Genomic DNA, 20,395 nt, shown 5'->3' on the forward strand with positions numbered 1-20,395 from the left:
TGCAAACTCCCATGCCACTCTCTCTTCATTTTGACCTAGAAAAAGCTAGGTATGAATGGAATCTTAGTTTACACACCATGTTAGGGTTGTGGTATGGGTGTTATACCCTCCCGGTGTTGTTGCCGAGCTTGAACCAAGCCCGGTGAGCTCCAGCAACATGTAATGCCAAAAGACCAACTAGGGTTTCGATCATTCAATCGATGTATCTCCCATATGGCTCGATGGAAATAGAATTTTATTGGCTTAGAATGATACTAGGGACATCCCCTACAAACTCCATGGATCAAATCCTGACAATCAGGCCCGAGCCTGAAAGTCCCAAATTGTTGGACTGCCCTATACCTCCACCGAAAACAGCCCACTGGATCCACTGGGTCTATGTTCGATGGCATATTTCCGGTGGACTTGTTGCCTTATGTGCTCTCTGTCACCTCCATCGAAAACAGACTTGATATTTTCGGTGGTTGTTTCCGGTGATAGTACTTTCACTTAAGGACAATGTCTGTACATTTTGGGGGGTGACCTGTGTGGGTCCCTCCCGGTGTTTTCGACGTGTATTGATGTACGATCCCCTTGTGTCTAGGATAGTGACGTGCACGTACCCCAAAGCCATAATTGAATTGATCGATCAGTGGTCGTACTTGAACCCCAACACGACCGATCGTAAAATAGGTGAGGGATGGACTGTGTTTATTTTTAAATGTTTATTAATTATTTAATTGCTCATACGCTTAGAATTATATGTTTAATTGAAATTATCATTTAACGATCATGATATGAATTGTATGGAAATGTATGATCTGGTGTGGCCGAGGTGGTACTGATACTGTGATCTCTGTGTGTTTGGATGGGTGTGCATGTGTGAGACGGAATCCGGCATGGCCGAGGTGATACTGGTGCCGTGATTGCCATATGCATGTTATATTCATGTATTGATTATTGTATTAGAGTTAGTTGTAGTCGCGGGTTACACTTTGTGGCCAAGGTCTCGCTGGTATCGTGTACCCCGGGACTACATTTGGAAATGGATACGTTTCGTGACCGAAGTCTTGCCGATGTTGCGTAGTCCATACTCGACTGCTATTTTCATGCTAGATTAGGTAAATGGTCTTGGGTTACACTTTATGGCCAAGGTCTCTCTGGTATCGTGTACCCGAGACTGTATTTGGAGATGGGTTACACTTTGTGGCCGAGGTCTCTCCGGTATCATGTAATCCATACTAATTGTATCATTATGAAGGTATGTAGTATATATGTGGTTAGGTATCACTCCCTATGCTATGCACCCTTGCCAACAGGGGTTGAGGTGTTGGGTAACCCATTGTGGTATGTTTGATGAGCCTTCCCGAAGTGCCACTCCTGTGGTACGATGTGATTGTTACCGGAGGCAGAAACCTGTCCAGCGTGGCCGATGTGTTATCGATACCGTGACTGTCAGGAGGGGGTTATCAGGGGTTTACTGGGTAACCCATTGATGCATACGGGGACCGATAGGCTTTTAATCATGGCTAGGGTTGGTATCGTTGCATAGTCAATGTCGTTTCCGAGACGAGGGATACAGCCTAATGCACCGTAATAGCATTTATCAGACTTAGTTCGTATTGTTAGGTGGATAATAAATAAATGAACTGCATCATGAGCATCATGGACTATGTATTTAATTTTCGTAATCATGCATCATAAATATTGTTGCTATTAACTTACTTGGATGTGCTTGACCCCACCCCTCACTGAACAAGTTGGAAAGCTCATCCCACGTTTACACCCCTTTTTAGATGATGATGCAGGTACCGTGGTGCCGATGGCGGGTGATCCAGTATCTTCTAGGTCAGAGTACGGTGTGAGCAATTGGAGGATGCTAGAAGCGGAGGAGCAGATCAGGACTGTGCTTGTGACCACTGTGCTTACGCCACACCGTGAGATTGTACATCATATTGTGATACTTTTGAATATAGTTGTGGATTGTATATTTTCTTGAGATTATAGTATATGTCATGGATGAATGTAATAGAATAACTCGGTTATTGCTATTATATTATCATTACATGTTTCCCCATTTTATTTATAAACTTCGCTACTATACTCTGATTCCACTACTTATACTGGTTTGTGTTGTGAGATTGTGAAAATGTTAAGGTATTGCCATCAGAGATCCTAGTAGGTTTATAAGACAGATACGTGTCTTACTCACACCGCCGGTATTCCTAATGGTAAGTTAGGTCTACCAAGAGTGGGGTGTGACACATTGAGGCTGTGCTCAGCTACTTCCCTTGGGATTCCTGGCATATCTGATGAACTCCATGCGAACACGTCTAGATTAGCCTGGAGGAAACTCATAATTTCCTTTTGATGTTCCCAACTCAGTAATGCTCCAACCTGCACTATCTTCATTGGCTCGGTACGACAAAATGGAATAGTCAATAGTTCCTCAATTGGCTCGGCTCGGTGCATTTTTTCCTCTTCCCTCATGTCCTTGATTTCCACAAGGTAGGCTAGGCCCACACATCGACTCTTTGTGGCTTTGACGAAGTTAGCATAGCACTCTCTTGACTCGCGTTGGCTCGACCTGCATTATCCAATTCCGTTTTGCTTTGGGAACTTAACCTTCATATGATTCGTGGAAATGACTGCACCTATGTTGTTAAGCCCTGGTCGTCCAAGAATGGCATTGTATGGAGAAGCCACCTTTACTATAATGAAATTCACCATTGTTGTGGCTGTGTTTAGATCATGCCCAATGGTTATTGGAAACTCAATGGTACCCTCGATTTCTGATGGGGAGCCAGAGAATCCATACAACGGGCCACTCATGGGCTTCAACGTGCTTGGGCCCATGCCAAGTTTCTGGAAAACTTTGTATGCCATGAGGTCGATCGATGCACCAGTGTCAACCAACACTCGGTGGAACGGGCTACTAGCGACAACCAATTGGATGACAATTGCATCATCATGCAACCAGTTTAACCCTTCTAGATCGAAATCTGAGAAGGTGATGACAAGGTCCACTCGGGTCGCTTTCACTAACTATTCAGTGATGCAAACGAAATGGGCATGGGCCTTCGCCTTTCATACTGACTTTACTGCAGGGCCCCCAAGGATTGTTAGGATGGACGATCCCGTGGGATGATTAACCTGGAGATCGGCTTGTTCTACACTTTGCTTCGATTTCTGTAGGCTTGGCCTCATCTAGACTTCTCCATTGTTCTCTGAATTTTTTCTTTAAATACTTATTCAAATAGCAAGCCTTGATGAGTTCATCAATTTCCCTCTTCAAAGCTTTACAATCCTCCATATCATACCCATGATCCTTGTGGTACCTGCAGTACTTGTTGGGATTTCTCTCCTCAAGTTTAGCGACCATAAGTCGGGGCCAACGCAGGTCGTTTTTATCCTGGATCTCCATCAAGATATTGATTATTGTCCTGTCTAGTTTGTACCTTTCTGGGGCATCTCCTCAGTTTGTTGAATGATCAAGCTTGCTTTTCTTGTATTCCCAATCTTCCTCCCTTGGACACTGAGTTCTCTTTTTCTCCGACTCGGGTTTCTCCACCAACCCTTTGGCTGCCAGTACGTCATTCATGTTGGTGTATTGATTATACCTCCGTAAAAAATCTGGCATTACTACCGGTGGGTCAAGAGCCAAGGAGAGTACTAGATTCGGGTGTGTAATCCCATTGCACAATGAGCTATATGACCCATTTTGCTTCAAGAGTGGCCTTTGTGAACCGAGGAAGGAACTCCCGTATGGGCTCACCAGACCTTTGCCTCATGTTCATCACATTACTGGGCATCGGAGTTGCCTCATGCTTGCCTATAACCTTTGCAAGAAATTCCTTTGTGAGTTCATCGTAACTTCGTATGGACTTAGGTCTTAGGCTGGACATCCAAAGGAGGGTTGCGTCCTTTAAGGATGCTGTGAAAGCTCTGCAGAGCATGACCTCTAACTTGGCGTGTGCTGTCATGACCGAGCTATAGTACAATAGATGATCAGATGGGTCTGTGGTCCTATTGTATGTCTTGAAGGTGGGTACAACAAAATTCCAAGGGTGCTCTGTGTCCATTATTTCGTCTGATAAGGCATTGTGGGCAAGACCTACTATCACACCCCGTTCACACAGAATCGGACCGGTGACCGGGTTAACACCGGTTAACCCAAACCGGCCAGGATCATCTGATACAGTATCCCACCACAGCATACACACAACTAAGAAAGTGTTCATCAGTTCAGCGGAAGACTTAATTTACCTGTAAATATTCCCATTATACTTGATACCCAAATTGTAATACATAATTAAGTACATGTGGGCCCGCAGGCATGATATTTACACAAAAAAATACAATTTACATATCAAGTACAAAAAAGGGATCATCGAAAACACAAAGGATACAGCTCAGCTCGGTATCAAAAGTAGAGATCAGCTCGGAATCAAAGGTAAAGCTCAGCTCGGTATCAAAGGTGGAGCTCAGCTCGGTATCAAAAGTGAAGCTCAGCTCGGTATCAAAAGTGAAGCTCAGCTCGGCATCAAAACTGTGGTCCCACAGCACAGCCCTCGCACGAGCAATCCGTGCCGTGCTCTAATTCCTCAGGGACCCACCAATCCTCCTTAGGGAACTCAACTGTGGGGCCCGACCCGTGCTCTTCAGGTTGATGACCTACAAAATCATCTAAAAGATATGCACACGTGGGATGAGCTCACTAGCTCAGTAAGTGAAAAGAAGGACCACACAGCAGTCCACACAACAAATCACAACCATATGCACTATATGTTATGCACTTCATTTTATTCACTTTCACCTAATCAACATTACTAAGTCTTTGGTTTAGTGCTACTACAACCACAGTGCGCGTATACTTCGGGTACGAGCCACAAACTCCATCCTGCGATACGCCCATAGGGCTATCGGAGAAGGCCCACCGTGAGTACTCAGAAAAGTAAAACATGCCGACCACTGGCTCTCAACATAAAGTAAATGACAGAAATTAAAGGTGTTGACTCTAGCAATTTAAAAGCAGTACAATTGGTCCTCTTGAATATACCACCGGGGTTGCCGACTGTCCTAATGACCAACCGGACGTATGTCTAACCGCCATAGTGACCCGACAACTGTGACCACTGCTTCCCCCCAAATGATAACCCAACACCTCAACCTCTGTTGGGAAGGGTCGTAGCACGGGAAGGTGATAATCCTACACCGCATGCTCCTATATGACATAGTACGATTGCATAGTGCCTCTGCGTCCCATTCCACGGGCCACCAATGCTCTCGTTTCTAAGTCGACTACGGCATCTAGTCTATTAATGCATTATGCACAATGATGTCAACATTCATCTCATAAGCACATCATCATTTAACATTTAGAAAATAATCACAACACACATGACATAAGATAATGTGATGATGCCTAAGCTACATATAATTTGCATGATGACATAGCTAATCTAGATACAATGGGATGATGCACAACAAGCCTTAAAATAAGGTCAAACGTCCTCTCCCCACTTACCTGTAGTATACAAGGACTCACGCTCGGTACGGGTGAGATCCGGTGCGAGAAGCGTACGTGTTGGTGAACCTAACATAAGTGAATGGGGTTAGCATTTCACCATTTTGGGATCAAAATTAACACGACCCAATGACAAAATCATGTTTAGAATCCTAAAAGAAGGTCACACGTCCGTTTTGGGTCCGTTCAGACGTAAAAATCACGTTAGGAGCCTCTCGGGTGGGTTAGACAGCCCACTTGTCTGACCCACCAGTCAGACCCACCGTTCATGACCGGCGGGCAGGTCGGCCCATCGGTTGGCCCATCGGTTGGGCCCACCGGTTAGGCCTGAGGGTCCTGCTAAGACCAGCGGGCAGGGTGGCCCACCGATTGGCCCACCGGTTGGGCCCGCAGGTTGGCCCCAAGGGTCTGCCCTCTCAGGCGGGTGCCCTCAGGCGAGCCATTTGGCCCACCGGTCTTAGCGGGAAAATATCGTTTTCGCCTGAAACCTTCCCCAACCTTTGGGGAATCAAATGGGGCTCTTCCCAACCCATTTTCCACACATTCAAGGTCTCATAAAATGGTTCTAGCCTAGATCTATGTTAGATTTAAGGGATGGAAAGCCATCTTACCTTCTTTGCTCAAGAACTCCTTCAAACCCCAAAATCACTTCAAATCACCAATGCTTTTGCCAACTTTGTAAGCACTTCTTCAAATCCTTCAAAATCAACACATAGATCATCTATTAAACCTTAGATTCATCATCTCAAGGGGGATTTACAAGACCTCAAGAAACTCTACCCAAATCAAGGGTTTTACTTGGGTATGGTGAAAGTTTAAGGAACCTAGCCTTTGCTCACCTCTAAACGTAGATCTCGTATTGGAGATCACTCTTCCGGCGTCGGAATGGAAAGATCAAGCCTCGGCGCCGCTGAAATCCATCTCTTCTTCCTCTTCCTTCTCTTGTCCTCTTCTTTCCCTTCTTTTCTCTCTCCTCTTTACTCTTCTCACCAAACGTCCGAGTGTCATAAATGAGAAAAAGAAAAAGGAAAACATAAGATAGCTATTTATACCTTTTAAAACATCTTGTAACCTCATGGGTGGGTCACTCAGGTGGGCGGATGCGCCCACTTGTGACCGCCCACCTGAGGGCCAAAACTTGGCCAACAAGTGAGATTTTGATAGAGTTCGACCCTCGGCACGAATCTCACTCTTGGCATAAGATGTAATATACGTATGCGCCATAAGATATGGCTACATACCTGCTTTAGCCGTACATGACCTTATGATATGTGCATGTACATGGCTTGGGTACTCCCGTCTCCTCTGGCACTGGCTTGGACTTGTCTGGCCAGCCTGTGTTTAAGGTCACCCTTGCCATCATGGTCCATAAGGAACTCGCCTTAACTCTCTCCGGTTCGGGTCCTGCATGGTTAAACCGTGTCAACCGTGTAATCAGACCGGGTTTAAGAAGTAGGGTATTACACCTACTGTCAAGCTTGGTATCGGCTTCTGGAGGCTCTCTACTTTCTTTGCCAGCTGCTACAAGCGCCTTTCTAGATCTTGCCTCTCTTAATCGACTATGAGCAATCGCTGCAAGCGTGGCCAGGGTGGACTTCCATGTGGGTTCCCTCTTGTGGTCAGCTCGGTCCCTGTGACAGCTTTGGTGCCCTGGGTATCGGTAGGCTTCCGGTTCGACGTGATCTTCAGTATGTGGCTGAGTGCAAGTGGGCCAACCACTACTGGCCTCCATAGGAGGGAAACCAGACTCACAAGCAGAACGCCTAGGACGTCGACCTGGTTCCACGGGAGGGGTCACGCTATTGCCATGTGGCCTCGTTGCACATGGAAGTTCGTTATGCTCAGGCCAGGAATTCTGTAATGGCTCTTGTCAGTTCTCATGCCTACGAGGACTCATGGAGCCAATGTGACTTCGTCTGGCAAGGTTGATCCAAACTGCCTGATGAGCGTCCTCACAAGGTTGTTGGTCTCGAGCATCTACCTCTGCAGATCTTGGATTTGTTCAGTGATCTCTATGGGCTCGAAAACAGAGTAGTTCCTCACCGGGTCGCCTTGAGTGGCCGTTGTCGGTGGTCTTGCCGTCGGTGCTTGCTCCCCTGTGGCACCCACCTCAGGAGCGGTGCAAGTCCTTCCATTGGTGTGGGATGCCCAGGTCCTACCATAGGAGGATCGTCTGTTGTCTGTGGACGTCAAGACCATCGAGATCGAGTTCACTGTGCAAATGCATTGATTTCGAAGGCTTTTAGTTTCAAGTTCCCACAGACGGTGCCAATCTGATGCGGTAAACTTTGACCGGATGACCTTCCTTGCAAGACTGGGTACTCCACGCTAGACCTGCACAAGAGAGCAGACAAAAGAGAGCCGGGCTGACCCGACGGGGGACTCTCTGATGTCTAAGTTAGAATTTCTCCGAAATAGTTATTTAAGAGAATTTTTAATGAAAAGAGTGTTCGATCCCTTCTCTAGGGGCTTACCTTGCTATTTATAGGTTGTGAACCCTAAGGTCTCGTTTGCGGAGAGTCCAACTTTGACCAACAGTCCACCTCGTCTAATCCTAAGAATATGCCCAAATTCCAGGAAAGATCCCATGGATATTCTTCTTTCGTGAGCGTTTGGGACTCTTGAGTGACAGTCATTCTGAGTTTTAGGGGTGGTTGGACTCCTGTATGCGACTTTTACGGTTGGTGGTTCCTAGTTTCCCATGTTCTATTGGTTGTGTTGTAGTGGGTTATGGCTTCTGCTAGTTCATGGCCACCCTGGAGATTGTCGAAGGCATGAGCTCGGCTGTAGGGGACCGAGGTGGGAGCTCAACCTTTAGGAAGACCGAGGTAAGAGCTCGATATTGAGGAGACCGAGTTGGGAGCTCGACCTTAGAGAGTCTGAGGCAAGAGCTCGGCCCTTAGGAGCCCGAGGTGGGGGCTCGATCTTAGAGAGTCCAAGGCTAGAGCTCTGCTTGGATGCGACCAAGGTTAGAGCTCGACCTAGATGTGGCTGAGGCGAGAGTTCGGCCTAGATGTTGCTGAGGTGAGAGCTCGGGCATGTGGCTTTGACTCATTCGTGCTGATGTGGTGGTCCGATTTTGCCTCATCAGTAAGTATTCACTAAGCTACATACATCCCAAAGTAGGACTGGTAAAGACGTAGGAGGGCTGAACAAGCCAATAGAGATTAGTATCCCATTTATTTATGATGCAACAAACCAAAGATGGAGAGAAGGTAGTATTGTTTTTTATGGTTCATGTCATTATGGAATCCGAGAATCCAAGCTCTCTCGCCCCTACAGATCTTGCTTATGCATTCTATTTCTAAAAGACCTTCTGTGGGGGTAAGGGGAAAAGTACATCCGAGGGAGCAGTGAACCAAGTCTCACCAATTCTGATATCACCCTCTCTTACATGTTTAAAGAGAAGTTTGGGTTTGGGGAGTTGCCACCTAGTTAATGGTCTAGGACCCATAAATTTCTCCCCTGCAAAACACCAAATACCGGTAACCATCCTGATTGACACCCTTTTCCAATACCACAAAAGTGAAGGTTAAGCAAGTATTGGCAGTTCATTAGCATGCCCAACAGACGCATAATCCCTCTACACTGGAGGTTCACACCATCAGAGGCTATTCTAATCAATGGCATCTGAAAGGCTGAACCCGGAAATTTTACTACATCACCTACTTACGTTTCACCCTTCAATTCAAAGAAGGTACGCAGGAGAACCCTTGCATCACTCATTCCAGAGGATTGAGACTCCATTGTTGCATCAAAACCAAATTGTTGAACTCTCACCATAGCTTTAGATTCAGCACCAGGAGGCCAGCCCAGTGGCATACATCCTCTCAGACTGCTGCTTAGACTCTTGTGTGTTCAGTTACCCTATTGTATAGCCAGAGATTATCCCACCCCTGGTCCATGTGGATATCAATTGGCAGAGCTGTGGGTCGCCGAATTGTAGCGCAGTAGCTCTTCTGATCCTGGTATTTTAGACCATGGATATCAATTGGCTTCCCTAAATCTTTGCTTTCCACCACCTAAATTTGGATCCTTTATATGGGTATAGGACATTTCTACAACAGCAGATGGATAGGGAATAAACAGGAAAAATTGGTTCATAAATAAAAGATAAAGATCAATCACCATTACAAAGACAAAATGATAGGAACTAGTAAACAGAAAAAATAGGCGTCCTCACCAGTCCCAAGAACTCATAAGTTAGCGCAGGAATCCTGAAGTGTTTGTTCATAGACATAGCAAACAACTGGTTTTACAGAAATTAGATCTGTAAGAGATTTACAACCCGATGATCTGTACAAACATGCAGCCTTCACTTACTAGAGGGGATCCCGATACAGCAGCTTCTTTGTAAGAATACAAGCAGCAGCAGCAGCAGCAGTTCAGCCCTACAACAAAAGAAATTTCATCAACATCACAACCAATATTTAACCCCAGCCCTTCCCAACAGGAAAAAAATAAATAAATAAATTCCAAAAGCTAATAATGACCTTGAAAAAACAGTATCTTGTGATGCCAGTTTCTTGCATTCAAATCTTAAGGGTGATCCAACACCCACAACTTGTGAATACCTAGGCAGCAGTATGCACCATCCTACAAGTCCTTGTGACAACAATGAGCTAAATAATGGATTCTTAGCTAACGGACTTCCCCTTTCAAAGGAACAGGAAACAAACATTTCTTCTAATAATCCAAGATGAATCAGAAAAGAGTAGAAGGTTGTTGACAATTGACCTACTATTCATATGAAATCCACCTATATATCACACCCAAAGCACAAAATTTCTACATCCTATATCAGGGGTTGCAAAAACCAACCCAAACCATGAGCCAACTCATATCCACTGACCTATTGCTCAGTTAAATCCACCAATTCCCCCCCCCCTCCCCCTTGATGGAGGGCCGGTAGGGGTAGGGAAGAATCCCTGAGATGACTCAGAGTTGCAGGGGAGGGAGAGTGATGTAAATCAAACCGTTAAAAGAGAGGGTTCAGTGCTGGCCCAAGCAGTCCACCTCTTGGATAGTCCAGTCTCAGGCAGTCCACCTCTTGGGAGGACAGTTTTGGACAGCTTGTAGATTCTCCAAGTCTCCACCAACCAACCCTAAAGTCTTCACTCACCAACCAGCCCCAAAGTCTTCACCAACCAGCCCTAAAGTCTTCACAATCAGCCTCCAAAGTCTACTAAAGTCAATAAGGGAGGCTTAGCTTATCTACAATTAGCCTATAAATACCCTCAATTGTAAGCTTGTAGGAGACTAGAAATGAATGAAACTCTTGAGGTGTTTGCTTGCAAACCTGTTGTTTGAGAGAGACTGTGAGATCAGCTGAGAGAGCTGAGGGTGAGAGACCCAGGCTGAGAGAGCCACCCCTATCGCCTCTATCCCCATCCTCTTCTATCCACAACCTTTCTTCTTTTTTCTTGTTATTTTCCCCATAGCTTATGTTAGTTCTTTAAGTTCTTTAGTCTCAGTTGACTCTATTTTCAGATCTAATATTATTCAGGAATTGTTATCTTTTGTAAGGGTCTATTATGGGAAATTTCTAAATCTTATTGTATCTAAATTTTGGGGGGCTGTGTTTCTTACACTTTGTTGGATTTTACATATCTTGTAATCAGTCCTACTATTGTTGTTATGTGATCCTGCCTCTGTTAAGTCCCTTGTGACTTGACTCTACACTAGAGAGAGGATTCACAGAAAGTCGGGGGGGGGGGGGGGGGGGCCCCCTCGCACACTCTTTGGCCATACAGGCCACTCAATCATAAACTCAATTCATCTTCTATTCTATATCTTCTCAATCGGTTACAAGAAAGCAAAACTCCTACCTAGACTCTAAAAAGGAAAGAAATGCACACCAAATGGGTTTGGATCAGTCCACGGGTTCAGCAGGTCTTTTTTTCTTTTTCTTTTTTTTCACAGCAGGAGATGGTTGTTGCAGCAAGTGTAAAGAGGTGGATTTACTGTTGATATAGTAGAACAGTAAAGGGGAAAGAGGGGTTGGGAGAGGAAAAGAGAAAATTAAAGGGGCAGGAAGATGGAACAGGAATAGAGAACGAAGGAGAGGATCCTTCAGCTCTGATACCAAGTTGATGAAAGGTCGGTAGGGGTAGGGAAGAATCCTTGAGATGACTCAGAGTTGCATTTTATGGAGACAGGATTCGCACAAAGAAGGGGGGGAGGATCGCATGCACTCTTTGGCCACACTGGCACTCACAACCATAAACTCAATTCATCTTCTATTTTCCATCTTCTCAATCAGTTACAAGCAAGTATTTAAAAAGAAAGCAAAACTCCTAAGTCCTACCTAGACTCTAAAAGTGAAACAAACTCAAAAAGGAAAGATATCTAAACTGACTCTACTCATACGTAACCTACCACTTTGGAAATAAAAGAGATAACATAATATTTTCATAAATAAAATAAGTGGCTTGGGTAAGTATGACCAGCCAGGTGAAGGTAAAATTGGAGAATATAAGTTTATTTGTTGCAAGCAGGGCATGGCAACTTGGGTTATACATGGACCCAATGATATGCAGCGCTGGTTGGTGAAGTGCCAGGGTTAGGTCAGCAGCTAGGGAAATAACACAAAAAATTCATAAGAATCCAAATTTAATAATGAAAATGTTAAAGAAAACATTTAATGGGTGGTATATAATTTTATTCGGGTTTAGGTATTTTTTTTCCCATTGGATTAAGGGATGAAGTCCTGTTTAAATGAGTCATAGGCCACCCAACCCACCAAGTTTCCAACCCTAGAGATATATACATAAATTTTCATACAGGAGCATCTATCACTCGAGAAAATGTTGTGTTTCTTCTTGAAAGTCCATACTCAACTCAAGGAAGAATGCAACATTGGAGAATACATCTGATTTTTTAAAGTTATCATATGGGTTATTTCAGTCCCTTTTTCTTTGGGGCTACTTAGAAGGTCAAAATTTATCCATGCGGTTGGTGCTGTTACAAAGCCTATTTAATTTGAGACTGTAAATTTATCGATCTATTTGGATAAGCTTATCCGAATAGTCCACCATTTTGGGCCATGTGGACAGTTGGTTTTGGATAACTGACCGTTGACTTAGTTGTACACCTTATAAATTAGCCATGAGTCAAATTTCAAACTTGGATTTAATAAAATATCCTCTCATGTATATGCATCCTTCTATTTTTCAGCAATCCATGTGATGCAGAACTGAAGACATATTCAAGGAGTAAAAGAAGGCCTCAATAGGCCTAGTGAGTAGGGCTGACCAGCAGCCCATGATTTGGATTTCTTTTGTGTTAGTTGTTTTGTTTTGTTTGGTCTGGTTCAGTTCTTTACCTGAACCAAATGGTCCAATTTAAGTTGTAACAGTTGTTGTCTTAGTAGACAAGAAACTTTAGTTTCCTTTATCAAAAGTTTCTTTTTTTTGAGTAGCTTCTATTTTCTTAGAACCTTTTGTAATAGGCAACTGATTGCAGGTTTCTATTTTGTGACTTTCCAATTAGAGAACTTGCCCTCCCTCCCCCAAAATTGTTTACTTATAAATACAATGCAAAGGCTCCATAGAGCCCAAGATCTTGACAAGAACAATTGGTACTGTCTTCTCCATGGAGATTTGTCTAGTGCTATGATCAAGGATCATGGAATTGGTGTTCAATCCAATTGACTCTCTACGGTATGAAGCCCAAGAGATTATTTCTCTCATATTATATTCTTCTTATATTTGTTATTCAAGCATTCAAAGATCTCTGTTACATTCTAAATCCAACCCAGGTTAATTGATCAACTGTTCTTCCCACACTACCTATTTTCTGATTTGTTTTCCGATTTCTAGAGCAATACTCTTTATTTCTCTGAGATCAATCCAGCCATCAGAATAAAAAAATCTCCTTCCCATTAGGACTGAAACTCGATCAAAGATTCAGCCATGTTGGACCATTTGATTGGCTGCAATCTGAAATCACCCAAGACTATCCGATTGGGTTACTTTGACCTAATCTGGTTCTTCTGAGATCGATAGAAAGGCTTAATCTGATTTTATTTTCTCTGATGTTTATGGATGTTTTCTACATTATTTCAAGACCTATTTCATTACTTGATAATCCCTTCATATATGTTTTTATTTCTGTTCCAGAAACCCTAAAAATGAGACAGATTGGCTTGATATCTTCTTTACTCAATCCTAGTTCTACATAACCATGCATGCCCTGCACCCTCCTGCAGTCCCTATATTTTCAAAGCTTTATATACAACTTGCAAACTCTGTTTGGGCTGAAACTTGACATATAGGCAGGGGGACCTTAGGGTTTACCTGTCCACAGAATTTGGTTTCCATCTTATCTGTCACGTGGCAGATATTTGGGCTGTTTAATTCCAGATTTAACGACTACCAGGCTCCTAAAGTGAAATAGATGAAGCACATATGTTACTGGTAAAATCATGAAATACATTATTTAAACAAATGAGAAGGCTTCTCCCATACAGTAAGAAGGTTCTAGGATTATACAACATATTAACAATAGAGGAAAGAGATTACTCACATCCCATAAATTCCACAGCTTGCACTAACCAGTTAGAGTTCACTATAATTGCGCCAAACTGCACGGAATTCTTCACGGAATGTGTTCAGGCGTGCTTTCAGGTTAGGCGTTCTAAAGCTTGCATGCAAAACAGTGGCTGGAATGGAGAAAAAGGGGGAAAAGGGGGGGAGGGCAAGAGAAGCAGATGAGAAAACAATGCATTTGCTACAAGAAAAAGTAATTAAACCCAAATAACATGCAGGGCATACCAAGAAGGCCAATGACAAATGCCCATAGGACAGTCAGGAGATTACAAGATGTGAACCACAAGAGACAACTGGCTGCAGAAAAGGGAAACATTCTGATTGGTCAACATTTGCAAATGTCATTATTTACCATACTACAAGAACAGCCAGAATTACTTCTACAATCTAAACAGTAGCCCAAAAAATTTATAGTGTACTGGTTTAAATACCTATTGAAAATATCAATACAAACATCCAACGAGGGCGTCCGCATATATGAATCGATCTTTTAGCAGATGGACGCCCACGAATAACAGGCCTGCATATAATCAGGTAGTACAATAAGCAGCAGAGTAATCCACCTTTTCAACAACACAACAAGAAAGTAACACCACTTACGTTATAGGGGCTCTCATCTTTGCAGCTAAATGTGGAGAAAACTGCCTCACAGTTCTGGTTACCTTCTCATTAAAAGTAACTGCAAAACTGTAAAATTAATTGTCAGCAAAAATATATGAAGGAAAAAGAACCAAAAGATCGACTAGTAATATTAACTATCATTATATCATTATTAGAGAAAACGTACAGCACATAGTCAGATAGAGAATGTAGGCTCGTGCCCAGCCTCAAAGATGCTTTATGAAAGAAAAATGAATTATGCCTTAAAAAAAGAAAACAATATATGAATCAATCAATCAAACAAACAATGTATTCTAGGTTCTCAAGTAAGAACTATGATTCTATTGTTTAGAAAAATATGCTAACACAAGATAAAGGAACCCTTTTCACTTGGTAAGATTCACTTCTTGTCACCGATGAACATTCAACTTCACTTCATTCTCACTGTTACCTATAGTTGTCATAGCCTGTGAACTTTCTAGACAGCAGATTCTTGTCTCTTACCATTCTCCTCTTCTTTTAATGACTAACAAAGATTTGAGTTAAGGCAAAGAAGCATGTGCACATATCTGTCGTGAGCACTGAGCACACACCTCTATTAATAATGAAGGAGAATAAAACTAAAACGTGATAACTTAGTTGCAGTAAAAACATAAACTAAATGCAACTGAACCGGAAAAAGAAAATTGAAGTTTTGACAAAAAAATATGGTAAATTGCTGAAACTGCCTTCAGAAATTGCTAGGACGAAGAGATGAACAAAGAACTCTTAGAAAAATTGCATTCCATACATTAGTTATAAAGCAACCTACACCTTACCAAAATAGATAAATAAAGGAAAATTTACATCCACCACCCTTCGCGTTTGCCTATATTACATCCAACACCGTGAGAGGCTTTTGAGTGCCAATCCGTTAAATGGAGCCATTTTTTACTTAACACCCACTTTGCCCTTCTATATTGGCTTCAACCTTCCAACGAACAAGAGAATACATGTTCTTCTTAAGCCAAGGAAAGAGTCACTGCAACTCTGTCTTCTCTGGCGAAGGTTTCTCAGCAGCTCTGTCTTCTCCGGCGAGGAAGAAGTCCCAATGGCTCTGTCTTCTCCGAAGAGTCTATGGTTTTCTTCAGTGAAATTGATGCCTTTATACATGAAAGCAGTGATGCCCTAAGGTCTTCAATTTGTTCGTTCTTCCCTAATTTAGCTTCTCAAGCGACAGTGATGCCCTAAGCTCTCCATCCTGTGGTTTTCCATTACCTGTATTCTCAGGCAACCTATATACATGAAACCATCATCTTCAAACCAAACACTACCTGCAAGTTGAAGGTAAATTCTAACTGAATGCATATGGATTCTTTCTGCCCAACTTTTTTGGTGGGGTGAAGGATTCTGTATTTCTGTTCCTTCGACCGATGTTCAAGAACTGCCTTATTAGGTATTTTAAAGATAATCTCCCATTTGGATTTTTTTGTGATTCGATTGAGAAACTTGTCCTTTGGGTTCTGGATAGGTCGCACGGAGCATCTTCGTGTCTCTCGATCAAGATTTGTGCTACAAACCCAAGTGACCCATTGGCATTTTCTCCCCAATAATTTATCAGAGATTCACTTTCTGAACTGTTTCTTGTAGCTGGAATTTTTTTATTGGGGGGAGATTTATTTCATTGTGTAGTTCCTTTTGTGATTTTCTGACAGAAATTCTTTCTGATAAGGACGATTTTGTCATTGAAGGTTTCTCAAATTTTCATTCAAATGCCGTCTTTTCTCTATCGGAATCGTCGCTCTTGTCCTGTTCATGATTTTTTTTAATGGATTTTGATTTCCTTTGTGGCTGATCTCTAATTTCTTGACATTTGGCATTATTTACGTTCTCGTATTGCCTGAACTTGTTTCGTGAAAGTTTTGTACCTGAATCAATGGCAGAAGAAAGATGTAGAGAGGGTGGTAGTACAGTTTGGATACAATGGATTTGTTTGAATTGAGATGGGTTTTTCAGGATGAAGGTGACATTTATGTATAGGGAGAGAAAGAGAGCACGTGGGAGAGGGAGGGGCAGCAGCATGGTAGTCGGATGAGAGATTCTTCGATCATCGTCGACTGTGGTAGTCGGAGGATACAAAGCATGGCAGCGGCATGGTAGAAGGCAAAATACATAAGGGGGCAACTTCATAAACATAAAGGTCGGTGGTTTGGTAATTCTTCCTTCTCTGCCCCAACATTCAGATCCTTTCAAGCAGCTGGGCATCCCAGCACAACGTCCGACGACTAGGAGAAACCTTCACCATTGTTGCCAATGGTATCGCCATGGTGGCAATTAGGCGTTCCGGCGTTTTGGAGAGTGTAAATCAGTACTACGATTTATATGAGTCTTAAATGGCAGGCGCCATGAGTACAAAAGCGTCGCCACACGGACTCCATGGGCGCCATATGACACCTTTAGCCGAAGTCAGTTGCCTCTCGGTAGTAGGTAATTTTTTTTACAATTTCCACTATTTAACCCAAGATTCTATTTTCAATATTGTGATTGGCAGCTGTAGCTTAATTTCATACATGGACCTACATGTTAACAAGGCTAAAAAAGTTACTTACCTATTCTTCTTTTTACCCAAAGTCTCAAATCGTCAAACCCTCGACTCTAGTTTATTGCTTGAGAGAAGACGAGAGAGTAGACCACCGGCGACTGCTTTCACCCATTCATTCCGACTCCGGCAACTGATCCTCTAGCGACTTCTTCTAGCTACTACTTCCTCTCTATTTTTTTTTTTCTCTGTTTATCGATTCTGCAATTAGGGGGTTTTCATTTGTTCTGGGTAAGACGGTAAGTGACTAGAATTAGGGGGTTTCCGTTTCTTCTCTGGTTATGGTTTTATTTTTTTTGCTTTTTGGTGATGATATCCCATTCTTTGGTAGGATTTCTATCTCTCTAGTCTCTATTACTTGGGTGCAAGCTTGCAACTGCAAAACAACCATAAGTTGGGATTTTAGTTTATATATGCAGTGTGAGTCTGGTGAACCTATTAATGTTTATGATTTTTGATGACTTGATGTATAACTATATGTCAATAATTCATGTTGATTATTGATAACTTGATATGACTAATGTTGATTTTTTATGATTTGATGTTGCTTAATGTTGATTTTATATGCTATAGGGTATATATTGTAAGATTGTAACATACTAAATAACTTTAGAAGATAGGAGAAATAAAAAATAACACATGGGTAATTTGACCGCCATGGCAATGCCATAACGGGCGATTCATCGCCGAATCAATTAGCCACCCCTCCATCGCCTTGTATCGCCATGACGCCGTGACAACTATGACCTTCGCCAGAGAAGACAAAGCTTGTGTGACTTGATTTTGTTTTATAAAATGTGTCAAAGTGTAAAATAAGTTGGGTATATCTGTGAAGGGGCAGTTAGGTCTTTTCAATCTCAAAACTAATACCAGTCTCATGGTGTTAGATTTTTGAGTTTAAATGCAATAAACGAAATTTGAGGGGAGAGGACATAATATAGGCAAACATGAGGGGAAGTGGATGTAAATTTCCCATAAATAAATAAAGCAACCTACACAATCAACAGGTGTTTCCCATGCATGGGTTGTATTCTCTAAACTAAGGCCATAAATAGCATTATTCTTCTTATTCAGACAGATTTCTATCTTATTTACAATTCATGCCAAACATGATATATTCTCCAGGGTAAAGAACATCCCAGAATTTTGTGATCTCTCTTTCCCTTTAAAACTAACTATTTAATATTAAATACGTAGAGGAACTATGCTTCCACCATGTCATATCCAACTAGTTCCTAACTTTGTCCAGACAATAATACTGGAATTTATATATTTTAATCAATCAGAACAAACCATCCAAATACTCCAAAATACATAGGTTCTAGTACATACCAAAGGCATTCAATGTTGACCTTAATGCAGCTCATTTTAATTGATTTTTTTTTTTTAGTGCTGTTTGTGTTTAATTTTGGTATCTTTTGCACTTTTTTTTGGGGGGGGGTGGGGGAAAAATGTATCTTTTGTAATGTTTGTTTTGAAAAGTCTTCAAAGTGTTGGAAGAGGTATCAGAATGGTAACATAGATTATTGCAGAATAATAGCAGCATCATCAGTTGTTTTGATCATGTTACAATGCATTATTTCCCCCACACCATTATCAATGGCATATAAAGCAGAAGTGTTTTGAATTTCAATCCAAACTGGCAAACTTTGGAAAATAATTCAACTTCAACAGGGGTCAAAATTCCAAAAAAAAAATTGGTTAAAACAGGCAAAACATAAAATCTTCAAAGAAACCATGTTAACAGCTGAAAGTTCGCCAAAATTAGCAGTCCAACCTGTAGGAAACTAACGGCAGTACAGATAGAAGAGACCCTCCAACCAGAAACTTGAATAAGTCTATTTTTTTTTACGTCGTTAGGGTTGTTTCAAGGGCCACTTTTGAGCTACTTTAGCATCCAATAGAACAATCTTTCTCTGCCTTGCATCTCAATCCTAGATTTCCATGTGTTTTGCCCTTTCCTTTGGCAACCACATGATGGCGACTTTAAAATGGTAAGGAATATTAGTTTATGTAAGGCCCACACCTATTCTAAGGTAATCCACAGAACAAACACAAAAACCATAGTTGTCATGGCGTCTAAGCAACCCAAGGCGTTAGAGGGGGCCTAGACACAAGGCGATGCCAAGAAGTACACCAAGGCGCCGGCTTAGGTGACCAAGGCGCATGAATGCTTAGACGACACCTTGACAACTATAACAAAAACTATAGCAGGACCTTAAATACCCGACTTACACCAAAACTCATGGCACATAAACATGATCAGAGCACAAAATTTCGATCAAATAATCATAATATCTACTTTGAACAAATTCTTAATACGCTCTTCAATCAAGGGCAAGAATTGACGAAGCAAATAAATCCTCTTCAAAAAACTAAAATCAAATAGTACGGAGAGCCACACGTACCTATCATTCAGGAAAGCAATGCTTATGGCCGTTAAGAATGCAGCAACAATAGCAACCGGCCTTCTGAGAAATCCCAACCCTACGGTAAAAATAAATAAATCAAGAAAGCCATCTGATAAACCAGCAAGCCTCTGCAGTTAACTGATACCTTGCTCACTTACCAAGAATGAAGGTTACCATGATGAAGTAATTTGTCCGGTAACTGCAAACACAAGTGAAGATTCAAATACGACGATTAAAAGGTGAATTTCTGGCCAGGAATTCAAAGAACTAAATGACCAGGAACAGAATAATAAATGTACAAAAGGATTAAACTGTAGAAAAACAAGTTAGGGATTAAGAAAACCAGTAAAGAAGTTGGAACGAGATCGTACTAGTAAAGATTGCATTTGAGACGACTGTTCCATTTGGCATAAGATCTAGGGAAAGTGAATCTGGAGAAGAATTCTGTGAGAGGACGAGGAGGTGATGACCAGTCGACTTCACGAAGAGCATCGATCAGATCTTCCGTAGTTACATTCCCCCAATCCATTTTTGCTCTATGAAAAACCCTAGAGATGGTTCGCCAAAGAAGTGGTCAATTCAGGGAGAAAGAAACCTTCAAATTTTGGAAGAGGATGTCAATCTGACTAGCGTTTTTACCCTTTATTCGTGTACTATCAGGAAAACTGAAAAAAGAAAGAAAAGGGAGAAGATCAATTTGAGAATGCGGAGTAGAATTTAACAAGCAAGCAAGCAATCAAGCAATCAAGCA

General features: G+C 42.1%; 1 protein-coding gene across 4 annotated transcripts; it reads right to left on the reverse strand.

Moving 5' to 3' along the window:
* Window positions 1-9,588: 9,588 nt before the first annotated feature.
* LOC122070455 (PRA1 family protein A1-like) lies at window positions 9,589-20,386 on the reverse strand. Of its 4 annotated transcripts, none has more exons than XR_006137790.1 (9): window positions 20,016-20,386; window positions 19,803-19,843; window positions 19,642-19,720; window positions 14,656-14,742; window positions 14,487-14,575; window positions 14,281-14,352; window positions 14,062-14,168; window positions 13,804-13,889; window positions 9,589-9,897 (listed from the first exon to the last, which is right to left on the reverse strand). XR_006137790.1 is itself a non-coding variant. In XM_042634612.1 (8 exons), exons 1-7 carry the CDS (start codon window positions 20,171-20,173, stop codon window positions 14,065-14,067), a joined length of 630 nt encoding a protein of 209 aa, XP_042490546.1. In that variant the 5' UTR covers window positions 20,174-20,386; the 3' UTR covers window positions 9,589-9,897; window positions 14,062-14,064. The 4 variants fall into 4 exon arrangements, 2 of the variants coding, with proteins under 2 accessions (XP_042490546.1, XP_042490545.1); XR_006137789.1 differs by having other exon boundaries at window positions 14,033-14,168; XM_042634612.1 differs by lacking the exon at window positions 13,804-13,889.
* Window positions 20,387-20,395: the final 9 nt, after the last annotated feature.

Source organism: Macadamia integrifolia, unplaced genomic scaffold (assembly GCF_013358625.1).
Source record: "Macadamia integrifolia cultivar HAES 741 unplaced genomic scaffold, SCU_Mint_v3 scaffold928, whole genome shotgun sequence".
In the NCBI taxonomy this organism is placed as follows: Eukaryota; Viridiplantae; Streptophyta; class Magnoliopsida; order Proteales; family Proteaceae; genus Macadamia; species Macadamia integrifolia.

Excerpts from the sequence above, each read along its gene's own strand:
- LOC122070455 (XM_042634612.1), bottom strand. The coding sequence starts at position 20,173 with ATGGATTGGGGGAATGTAACTACGGAAGATCTGATCGATGCTCTTCGT. Across the intron at positions 19,721-19,802 it reads CATGGTAACCTTCATTCTTG|GGTTGGGATTTCTCAGAAGG; the intron begins GTAAGTGAGCAA and ends TTTTTACCGTAG. Across the intron at positions 14,743-19,641 it reads ATTGCTTTCCTGAATGATAG|TTTTGCAGTTACTTTTAATG; the intron begins GTACGTGTGGCT and ends TTAATTTTACAG.